Source organism: Filicampus tigris, chromosome 2, assembly GCF_054856515.1.
Source record: "Filicampus tigris isolate MCC_2025a chromosome 2, RoL_Ftig_1.0, whole genome shotgun sequence".
Taxonomy (NCBI): domain Eukaryota; kingdom Metazoa; phylum Chordata; class Actinopteri; order Syngnathiformes; family Syngnathidae; genus Filicampus; species Filicampus tigris.
In genome coordinates this window covers 31,434,760-31,447,218 of record NC_141218.1, presented here as the reverse complement: position 1 = coordinate 31,447,218, position 12,459 = coordinate 31,434,760, and the positions used below count along the sequence as shown (strand labels likewise).

The 12,459-nt window shown below is 41.5% G+C and overlaps 1 protein-coding gene across 4 annotated transcripts in view; it reads left to right on the top strand.

The window, feature by feature from the left end:
* The first annotated feature begins 1,710 nt into the window (after nucleotides 1-1,710).
* gpc3 (glypican 3) overlaps nucleotides 1,711-12,459 on the top strand; it is a 147,450-nt gene continuing 136,701 nt past the window's right edge. For 3 of the 4 annotated variants that reach the window (XM_086024484.1, XM_086024485.1, XM_086024486.1), the window contains exon 1: nucleotides 1,711-2,172. In XM_086024484.1, the coding sequence (XP_085880610.1) occupies nucleotides 2,016-2,172 (157 nt within the window). In that variant the 5' untranslated portion in view covers nucleotides 1,711-2,015. The remainder of the gene's footprint in view (nucleotides 2,173-12,459) is intronic. The other variant, XM_086024487.1, reaches the window with a different exon arrangement.

Sequence of the window (12,459 nt, the reverse complement as noted above, 5' to 3'; positions counted from 1 at the left end):
CCTAGATACTGAAAGTTATACATACCGTCCACAATGGCAAGGCTGAACTATTCGATTCTCTCTGTTGCACTCAACTTTATGGGAGACTTTAACTCTGCTGCTTTTGCCTTGTGGTTTTCAGGTGGATGATCTCGCAATTCCGACACCTTACTAAATAAATGGAATTGCACAGTATCCATCTGTAATGCACCACATGGTTAGGTCATCTAGGTGTTTATAAGGCTGCAGCAATGTTTATCGGAAGAGATGCGTTGCAGTATATTGCAGTATGGTGGCGTGTTCATGGTTCAAATACAGGCTCCAACCTTCCTGTGTGGAGTATGTTCACGCTCTGCTGGAATGTTTTTTCGCAGAATACTCTGGCTTCTTCCCACATGCCAAAACATGCAAGTGAGGTTTATTGAAGACTCTAGATTGACGTAACTGTTGAAATTGAACGGGTGGATAAAGATGGGTAATATCCTCTGAGCTGTGAAAAGCTGTTGGAGCATTTATCCTTTGTCTATCTTAAGGTCCATGTATACTAGTATGCTCTTTGTCCTCACTAGTAACACAATTTAGTGCACTGATAGAATGACTGTCTTACACGTAACATTCATCCCACTGCTAGTGCACCTTATGGATTACTAGTATTAAACCTTTTTAGTAAACAGATTTGCACTAGGCCCAACTAGTAGCACCAAAATGCTCACTAGTCGTTTTGCCTTACCAGGAATTAGTGTAGTTGTCCTACTTGTATTCCAAAGCTGTCCTACTTCTGTGGATAGAGTATACTAGTACAGGGACCTGTAGAATTCATAGTGACTCATGCAAAAAATGTCAAATTCGAGGCGTGAGGTCTGAATTTTGCAGGCCATGTCATTATGTGGCCCATTAGAGCTACATGTGTGAATGGTTCATCTTAAATTATTAAAAGTCTATAGACCTTTATTACTACTGTATAGCACTTGTGTTAAATGTGAGGCTGGGGAGCCAGATTTGGCCTGTCACATTGTTTGTGGCCCAATAAAGTCTCATTTTGGCAGAAAATCAAACAGAATTGTTTAAAAGAAAGATTGACTTTTAACAGAAACGTTTTACAAGCTTTCCCACTACCAAACCCATTAACAAAATTTGAACACTAAATTTGATTGCCACTATTTTCCATGACTTCTGAAATCCATTTGTTGTTACAAATACAAAAAATAATTAAACGATATTGTTTGCAGGTAAACTGATGAGGTGATTATGCATTCATTTTTACACAGCCTGTTAAATGAAAACATGATTACGATGCGTCCCGCAATTGAAATTAATTTATCCCTGGAACAACTGCTCAATCATATTTGCATAGAGAGGTTCTGTCTGCACTTTCTTTTTTTAAATGTGTGGTTGGCACACAGGTCGAACGCTAGATGGCGACATTGACACTTAATGGATCCTAAGTGGTGGCGAGATCCAAGTGTGATCTTGCCGAAATGAAAGCCAGACAAACAAGCGTGTCATCTAACGTTTTAAAATAAGAGTGAACCTGAGAGATGTGAGAACATGTAACAGAATGTTTCCCAGTTGAATAAATGCATTCCCGACCACCTTTGTCTCTGTTGTGATTGTTGCAGCACAAAAGACACGGCGACCCTAATTGCATCCAATATTTTTCTCATCAACACAATAGCTTGCGCGCCGCGTACTATTCGTGCTCGTGCATGAGTTCACATCACTGCTACGGATACGAACACAGAGGACCTCAATGTGCACGCAGGTGTGTGCACGTGCATGCGCTTGGAGAGCGCGCGCACATGCCTTTAGTTGACTCGAGCAGTGTTCGGTGGAGGAGATCACAACTTGCCAGCGTCGGACTTGCTCGCGTGGATGCTGGAGCACGACCCGTCGAAGGATGCTGACCCACACGATCGCGGAGTCGTCAAACTCGCGCTGAAACAGCGGATCTTCGAACTTTCCATGCTTTCCATATCATTTTACAGACTTTGATATATGCCGTTTTTGCAATCGCAGTTAAGTTTTGCTTGGCAACCATGTTTAGTTTAAGAGTCACCAGTGCCCTTCTTTTATGCGCCTTTCTCCGGTTGTTCTCCGTGATCGGCGGGCAGGCGCCGAACTGCCAGGAGGTTCACGCTGTGTTCCACTCTCTGCATCCGGGATCCAAGTGGGTCCCTGAAACTGCCGTGTCAGGTAACTACCTCACCCTGTGTCTTCACTTTTACTAATGTCCGCGAATGCGCCAGTTTGTTAGCCAGATGTCGAGTGTTCCAGTCCGCTTACTACACACATACTGTGTTGAGCTGCTATAAGCAACTACTTGCAAGTAGAACTGGGAAACAACCCATCCCACTTAGCTCAAATGATCCCAACCAGCAAAATAAGATGTTGAAATTCAAATTAGTTCGTTTCAAACAGCAAGGATCGGTGAGTATTAATCCAAGCATGATTGACGAATTTGGCCTGTCTGATTTTGTTTTCACCAAGTTTGAGATTAAGTTCTAATGATGGAATGAACACAAATAATAACTAATGGAAAGTACTGTGACCACAGGCAAGCTTGCCTTGCTAGGGAGTGGATTATAAATTCACATATAATAATAATAATAATAATAATAATAATAATAATAATAATAATAATAATAATAATAATAAACAACTTTGGTTAAAGGCGAATGACTCAAAGCTTGTAAAACGAGAGATTTTAGTTTTGGGGGAGGTATAGCAAATGTTGATCAGGTGTTTCGGTGTCATGTAATCATGTTCAAAGCTTGTAAAACGAGAGATTCAGTTTTGGGGGAGGTATAGCAAATGTTGATCAGGTGTTTCGGTGTCATGTAATCATGTTCAATGTCCTCCAGGTGAGCCGTCATACTCTGCATTCTCCCTTTTCTATTTGCTAGCAAATGTTCTTCCAAAACAGGGAAGAGTGAAACAAATGTGAAAAGGCTGCAACTTAAATAGCGGGGAAGAAGCGTGACATGCATTAAAACATTTTTTTGGCTTGCCTTCTTTACATTTCATATTCATCTCCCATCTGCGGGTACATGCAGCTCCAGCAATGTGTTTTCTCCATGCATCCACTTTTAATCAAACAACCTCCACCTGGGCCAGCAGATATCCAACAGCCGCTGGGGGAAAGATCCAGCACATCCATAGAAATATTTAGCCTCCACAACTCTCAAAGTCTGTCTGTCTTCAACTGGAGATAGTTCAAGGAAGTAACCTCACCATGCTGTCAGCCAGAGGACAGTTCGTCACAGTTGGGGCATAGTTCACTTTTCAACAGTTGCCCTGCTGCAAATAAATCATTAATCAGAATGATGTGCCCTGTTGGAATATGTATTTGTAATTATACAGTCTATTTTGAAGAAAAGAGACTTATTGCTTCTGTCTGATCGCTCTACTAACACCTCTGCAGCACCCTTTGATGTAACTTCAAGGAAAGGTTTAACATTAGGTACACCAGCACAATCTAATAAGATCAAATAAAAATATGCCATCTTTCAGTGTTAATACACTGTGTGTGAGATATTAAAATAGCACTGCATCATGCTAAGAGGTGTCCCCTATTTTCCTTAAGCAGCTAATTTACAGGGGTGTGCGATGCGCTGCCTTTGGGCACCATTTAAAATATCAGCGATATGACAATTCATTCATGCTTTTCTAAATGCTCATTGATGGTTTACAGCAATATGGAAATGTTGAGGAAAACATTTATTTTGTCGAAATAGTACAAAGTAGTAGGCAACACGGTGGGACAGTGGTTAGCACGTCTGCCTCAGCCGAGAAGTCCTGGGTTTGAATCCTTGCTCAGGCCCTGGTGTGTGGAGTGCATGTCCTCCATGGGTTCCACAAAATGGGTTGATTGAAGACTCTAATTGGCATTGGGTGTTAATGGGAGTTTGTATGTTTTGTTCATCTGTATGTACCATGAAATTGGCTGGCAACCAGTGGTGTACCCCACCTCTCACTATAGAGGATAGATATGTGAAACAGTAACAGTATATGTCACACTTTTAGGTTATTATATATGATGAAATCAAAGGAACTGTATTATATTGGGTTCATGGAAGTGTTTCCCCAAAATGTATAATGCATTTTTTAATTAGTACGGCTAATTAGTTCTGTCGACTTTTCCTTTTTCCATTAACTTTTATATAGTATAAATGTGGATCTACAGTAAGACACCCAACAGTGGGTACAGAAAGTATTCAGACCCCTTGAAATGTTTCACTTTCTGTCATTGCCAAAATCAAAAAAGTTATTTTTATTTCTCATTAATGTACACTCAGCACCCCATCTTGACAGAAACAACAGAAATGTAGAAATGTTTGCATTTTTATTAAAAAGGAAACATTGAAATATCATATGGTCCATGTATTCAGACCCTGACGCATTTTATTGAGTAGAAGCCCCCTTTTGAGCTAGTACAGCCTTGAGTCTTCTTGGGAATGATGCAAAACGTTTTTCACACCAGGATTTGGGGATCCTCTGCCATTCTTCCTTGCAGATCCTCTCCAGTTCTGTCAGGTTTGATAGTGAACGTTGGTGGGCAGCCATTTTCAGGTCCCTCCAGAGATGCTCAATCGGGTTTAAGTCAGGGCTCTGGCTGAGCCAGTCAAAAACGGTCACAGAGTTGTTCTGAAGCCACTCCTTTGTTATTTTAACTCTGTGCTTCGGGTCATTGTCCTGTTGAAAGGTGAACCTTCGGCCCAGTCTGAGGTCCTGAGCACTCCGGAAGAGGTTTTCCCCCAGGATATCTCTGTACTTGGCCGCATTCATCTTTTCCTTCAATTGCAACCAGTCATCCTGTCCCTGCAGCTGAAAAACACCCCCCCAATATGATGCTCCCACCACCATGTTTCACTGTAGGGATTGTATTGGGCAAGCGATGAGCAGTGGCTAGTTTTCTCCGCACATACCGCTTAGAATTAACACCAAAAAGTTCAATCTTGGGCTCATCAGACCAGAGAATCTTATTTCTCATAGTCTGGGAGTCCTTCATGCGTTTTTTGGCAAACTCAATGCGGGCTTTCATGTGTCTTGCACTGAGGAGTGGCTTCCGTCGGGCCACTCTGCCATAAAGCCCCGACTGGTGGAGGTCTGCAGTGATAGTTGACTTTATGGAACTTTCTCCCATCTCCCTACAGCATCTCGGGAGCTCAGCCACAGTTCTCTTTGGGTTCTTCTTTACCTCTCTCACCAAGGCTCTTCTCCCTCAATTTCTCAGCCTGGCTGGACAGCCAGCCAGGTCGTCAAAGAGTTGTGGTCGTCCCAAACTTCTTCCATTTGAGGAATATGGAGGCCACTGTGCTCTGAGGAACCTTGAGTGCTGCAGAAAGTATTTTGTAACCTTGGCCAGATCTGTGCCTTGTCACAAGTTTGTCACTGCGACCTCATGATTCTCATTTTCTCTGACATGGACTATATATAGACCTTTCCTAATCAAGTCCAATCTGTTTAATTATACACAGCTGGACTCTAATAAAGGAACAGAACCTTCACAAGGAGGTTCAGAAGAAATGGCCAGCATGTGAGTTGAATATGAAGGTCGCTGCAAAGGGTCTGAATACTTATGACCATATGATATTTCAGTTTTTCTTTTCTCAGAAATCTGCAAAAAGTTCTACATTTCTGTTTTTTCTGTCAAAATGGGGTGCTCAATGTACATCAATGAGAAATTATTATTATTTACTTTTTGGTTTTGTTTTGTATTTGCTCGTGTGTCAGTTCTATGTGCTGATTTCTTTGTGTCCTCTATTGTTGATGTTATTGTAATGTTGCTTCTTCTGACCTGCCAGGGACTGCAGTTGGAAAGTATCCGTTGGCTAATTCTGGCATATTTACATGTAGATGTTCATTAAATATGCATGTCCTTTTTAAATAGATAAATTACAAATTAGAAATAAAATGCACTTTTTGGATTTTGGCAAATGGCTGCAATGACACAGAAAGTGAAACATTTCAAGGGGTCTGAATACTTTCCGTACCCACTGTATATAGAATGTGTGTATGTGAAATGAGTGAAGAAGTGAAAGTGTTGATGACTGTAGCAGGATTCAAATGTCCTCTCACACAAAAACAAATAAGACATTATTCTAATGTTTCCTACAGCAGGAGGTCAAAAGATTATTATAAAGGGATAATTATCCGGCAGGCAGCTGTTAAGGAATAAACAAGTCTAATTAAATATTTTATCTTTAAATCCTTAAAGTTTGGGTTCTCGCAGACATTCACAGATGTGTGTGTGTGTGACAATAATCGGCGCAAATCAACAGATTCCGATCATAGAGGTTACAGGTAAAATGTATTAATTGTGCCATGAACATGCCTTTAAAGATATTAAGATATTATTTTCAATATGTACTATTAGTAGGCCAAAATACAGTATATCTGTGCAGTAACTTCTCTCTATGTTTGAAGTAAAATACTGTAGCAAACGGAATTCTCACAAAATAGAAATATGATTAATAGGGATTAGCACAATGAAAAGTGTCTTTCAACGCAGAATAAATCCACTAGATAGATTTTTATCCTGACCCCTAACACTTTTAATTTGGTGGTGTATTATGCGTTATGTATATATATATATATATATATATATATATATATATATATATATATATATAATTTTTTCTTGCTTCCTTTTACTGTGAAGCAGATATTCGGCTTTCGATGACATTGAGGTCGAATGTGTACGGATGAGCGTGACTGCAGATGCATCGCATACATATCCGATTTATATCCAATTATGAAAGAGGCAAATGTTTGGTATTTAAGAAGGGAAAAATTAATTTCATGTATTTGAGGATGAATATCAAAAGCAAAAAACGCAGTTACCTTTATCTTCCAATACATCACCTCCACACAACTCCAATACAGCAGTTCACAATATCCATATTTATAGTCAATATTCATCAATATAGAAACTTTAAATAATTCAAATCATATTCACCAGAGATGCTAATGCAGAGCGTGTCCGTGTAAGTTAACTGTTCGACTCACACATACTCTAAAAGTGTTTCGCCCCCCACCCCAATTTAAAGCTATTTTCACCCCTTTAAATTGGCTAGGATTGCATAAAAATTACAGACAAAGTAGGGACGGACCATTAGAATCGATTTGTGATTTAAAAAAAAAAAAATTTGACCATATTTGGACGTCCACGATATTTGGCGACGGTGACTATATAATTTTATTTGAATCGTTCACAATAATCTTACAATTTACAACTACAATTAAACGAACACACACAAATAAAATACTTTGTTCAGATATTGTGCAGTTTTGGTGACGCTCGCAACAGGCCTGTTATGCCAGCTGTTTCCTGTGCTGCTTAGCATATTAGCCTCCATGCTGCACATCTCGGTCCATGTGATTTTCCTACTTTCCACGCCCTCCCACCTCATCCAGTGGCCTTACTGCAATTGAGAGACTGCTTTGGCACTCCTGGCTGCTTCTTCCTGATGTCGCACCTCCGCCACCACCATGTGCCGCCGTTTGGTTGGAGTAACCTTTTGCCATGTAGGTGTTGCTGCTTCCAAGCCAAGGCCATCTCTGCCCAGTTGGACATGCCCCACTATATCCCGGTGCCTGAGGGCGGTCTTTGCCAACTCGATTGCTGTCGATGTCTACCATTTTCCTCCCTGTTGTTGGAGCAGCACCTCTGACGAATGGATCCCGGGATTCTGTGAGAGTCATTTCCAGCCTTGCTTTGGTGCATTTGTACTCCTCCACCAGGCTTGAGATTGGTAGGGAGAGGGCTCTGTTGAGATACAAGCCCACGCTGCTAATGCTTCTCGGCAGCCCGAGCCACTTCCTCACTTGCGCATTCACAAGCCTCTCCAGGCAGTTGGCATCGGATAGGGTGACCGCATAGATGGACAATGGCTACATGAGACGGGGAAGCAGTCCAAACTGAAAGCACCACAGCTTCAGCTTTCCAGGGAGAGCAGTATTGTTGATCTGCTTGAGGCCACTGATGGTATCTTGCTTGAGTTGCTCCACCTGCTTCGAGTCCTTGAGTTCTGCGCTGTACCAGCGGCCAAGACTTTTGATTGGTGTCTCCAGAACTGTTGGTAGTGGCTCGTTGTTGACGTGGAACCAAGTTGGCCTTTGACAATGGAGATACTGCGGGATTTGCTGGGTTTTATCTCCATCCATGCTCATTTTTATGTTTCTACAGAGTTTATCCAGCAGGCGTTTGGTACATGCACTTGTCGTTATTGTTGTCATGTCATCCATGTACGCCCTGAATGGAGGAAGACGCAGCACGCTCTTTGATCGTTCCCCCCCAACCACCCATTGTGATGCCCGAATGATGAGCTCCACTGCCATGACAAATGCCAGTGGGTAGATGGTGCAGCCAGCCATAATGCCTACCTCGAGGTGCTGCTAGGCAGTTGTATTAGCCTGTGCTCTAACACAGAACTGGAGGTCCTGGAAGTAGGCTTTCACCAACCTTGTGATGCCCTCTGGGACTTGGAAGAATTCAAACGCTGTCCACAGTATGTCATGAGGCACTGAGCCAAAGGCATTGGCAAGATCTAGGAAGACCACATGCATGTCTTTCTTCTCCTTCTTGGCTGTTTGTATCTGTTGCCAGATGACATTTGTGTGCTCCAGACACTCTGAGAAACGCCTTATCCCTGCCTTCTGCACTGAGGTGTCAACAAAGTTGTTCTTCTGCAAGAACGCTGAGAGCCTCTGGGCCACAACACTGAAGAAAATCTTTCCTTCCACATTCAGAAGACTGATCTGCCGAAACTGATTGATGGTTGAGGAATTCTTCGCTTTGGGAACAAGGATCCCTCCTGCCCTTCGCCAAGCCTTTGGTATTATTCCTTTTTCCCATGCCACTTTCATCAGCTTCCGGAAGTACCTCAAGACACCTGCCGTGTTCTGGCTGATATGGAATGCTGTTGGGGTCAGAGTCTGAGGCTGTTCTTGCCCGCTTTACTGAAAGTCACTCGTTACCGGGCCTTCTAGAAGGTGTTGAGCGGTGAATCTAAACTCTGATTGGCTAAAAGAAAATACAGCGATTTCAACGGCGTGTGTCTGGTCAAGGCCAGCACTCGAGATTCTGAAGGCGTTGGGGAAAATATATGCATGTTCAATTTGAAGCTGAAATCTGATTGGACAAAAAAAAACAAAAAACATACAAACGGCTGGAAGCCACACGACCAAGGCACACACTATGAAATGAAGACAAATGTCTGTTGGAAATAAATTATTACCATTTCAAGATGTCAATGTAGACCTGTGCTTCTGATAGTGGCCTTGAAGTTCCTGATGGCACATATACTGTACATACAGTATACACAAAGACACCCTTTTTTGCCGGTCCGTCCTCTGTCCCCAACCTGGGTACCCTTCCGTCCTCGTCCCACCGTACTCATTCATAAAAATAATCCTCCTCGGACCCCGTCCATCTTCGTCCTTTGAAAGTGCTTCCGTCCTTACATTCCGTTGATCTGCCCCCGCTAAAAAAAAAAAAAAAAGACTCTAAATCAGTGGTCCCCAACTTTTTTCTGCCGCGGACTGGTTAATACAAGTCTATACCCTTCGTGAACCGGCAACTACTCAGTAAGTCAGTGGGGTTCGGTGTTTGGGAATGGGCTCTGTTGTTGGGTTGGCGGTATGGCTTGAAGGTGTGCAGTGCTACAACAATAAATGCAAATTCCCTTTTTTTTTTTTTTTTTTTTTTTACACCAATATTGAGTGACTTTTTAGCCTTAGCAATGAGGTTAGCCACCAAGTATGACGCACTTAAGGGACATTTGTTGCCGAATCAGTTTTGAAGGCTTCATTGATTCATTGGAGAGGTGCTCTGCGCATATGTGCAGAGCGGGCTTCGTTCGTCCATGGTAATCACCTGTCACCGTAAATCCATATTTCAAGTAGGTCTTTTGGTATTGTCTGTGAAATTCACCTTTCTCTTTCTTCTAGGGCATACGCTCTTGTGTTGAATGCACACTGGTCTTTTTCCCCTTTGGAAAGAAACTTTTGCTAGTTTGTGAATTTAGGATTGGAGGAAGTCAACCCAAGGACATTTTTTCCAGAATATATTCCATGCAGGCCCACTAGTTGAAATAAGGCATTCTGATTAATATTGCGTTTGTGGAATATGAGAAATCCACCCATTTTTAGCTAGTTCGGGGGGTGGCCATTTTATCACTTCTGTCGACTGAAAATGACATCACAGTTGCTCTAGGCTCAAGTAACGACCAATCATGGCTCAGCTTCAGACAACAGGTGAGCCGCGATTAGTCATTATCTGAGGCCTGAGGAACTTCGATGTCACCTTCAGTCGACAGAAGTGACAAAATGGCCGCCCCCTGAGATGGCTAAAAGTGGGTGCATTTTGCTGCTTAACTTGTATTCCACAAAAGCAATATTAATCAGAATGCCGTATTTCAACTAGTGGGCCTGCATAGAACATTCTTGAAAAAAATTTGACTTGACGTGTCAAGAGTAAGTCATAGATGGTTGTAAAGGAGAGAATCCGGTCACTTTTCAAGATATTTATTTTCGGCTATAAAGCGGTAGGACTGTAAGTTTCTTTTTTTCGTCCGTGCGGCCTGCTGCGACCCGGTCCAAAGTGGCCCGCGAACCTGTACTGATGGGGACCGCTACTCTAAATTGTCCCTCCAGTCCACGGTGTAGGGGTGGGTGATACCGGGGATTTTGGTATCGATCCAATACCAAGTAAATATAGGGTAGTATCGTCTGATACCGATACGAGACCGATACTTTTTGCTTGGAATTGTTATGATCCATCTTGAGTTTTTACATTATGTTTATATATATATATATATATATATATATATATATATATATATATATATATATATATATATATATATATATATATATAATTAGTTTTATTTTTTATTAAATAACTACAATGCAAACTTTAACAGTATCAAAAATAAAATACTTCTACTACAACAACTGTTTCAGAACAAAAGTCAAGAGAGTCAAACCAAAAAAAGCAGCGATGTAACAAAAATACAAACAACAATGTCAACATGACAACTAAAATACATCTCATTGCAAAATGTTTTGAAAATAGTCAGAAAGTGCAAATAGAGTAAACAATGCAATGTAAAAACCTTTAACACTATAAATAAATAAATGAAATAAATAAATAAAATACTTCTACTACTACTACAACAATTGTTGATTTTTTTTTGGGGGGCTGAAAAGCCTCTGCCAGAGTACGTTGTCTCTGTGTCTGCGGGGGTGTTCTGTCTTGGGGATCCCCCCGCCCTCCTCCTCCCTCAATTTCACTTGCAGCTCATTGCTCTCTGTAGGGTGAGCTTTTTTCATATGTTTGTGTAAATTTGTGGTGTTATCACAGTAGCGGAGCACTTTATTACACAAATCACACTTGGCACTGTTCTTTTCTCTTGTAAAAAAAAAAAAAAAGTCCACACCGTGCTCCGCTTCTTGTTTGGGTCTTATGTATATTGCTTTAGGTTCCGGCCGCTCTCTCACTCACACGCCAGGGAGGGGCTAAAAGTGTGCCTGAGTCACTCACTCAGGCAGCGACTCAGAGAGTAGCAGGAGGTGCTGGGCGAGAGAGGGAGGGGGGGTGGGGGGAAGAGGCGCTTCGAGCGAAGTATCGATCCCAGGACAATAGTATCGATCCTATTCAAGTACTTGCTTAGTATTGATAATATCGATATTTGGATCGATCCACCTACCCCTACCACGGTGTACCCTGCCTCTTGTTTCAAAGTCAGTTGGGATAGGCTCCATCTCACTTGCAAGTTGCAACCCTAATGAGGACAAGCGTTATAGAAAATAGATGGATGGACTTCAGGCCATACAAATATTTTATGCCAAGCTAAGAAAAATACTATGCCTACGTCTTGCCACAAACATTGTAAAACCCTGGTCACTTTTCTGACAAATACTTAGGTTTAGTCCATTAGATGCAGATGAACCAACTCCAACACACGTATTCTTCTGAGACAAAGGAAGCCCTATTGTCTGGTGACCCCACAAACTAGAAACATAGGATTGAATTAAAATTCAAGCTAATGATAACATAAAATTTAAAGGAACACCAATTACCTTTGAGACAAACATTCTCTCTAAATGGTAAACTAAGTAAGACAGGTTGTTGAAGGCTGAGCTGACATTTGTCAGCTGCAGATTCTCACCAAAGAGTATGCGTTTTCTATTCTTTCTTTCTTTTTTTTTTCTGTCTGTGCTGAAACAAATACTTTGGTCTTACATGTATGAGGCTGACAAAGGATTTTGGCAAATGTGCATTGCTGGACCTAAGATAAGAGAGCTGCCGAAGAGCCTAATCTCACCTCTTGCAAATGTGATAAAACCCTCCCCAACTGCAGTACAACAATACAGTACTGAAGTGCATTATTTACTTCTTAACAATGTGTTGATTATTAGCTCTCATTCATAGTAAAATAGTGTACTAAAGTTATCTAATGTATGTATCTCGTAATA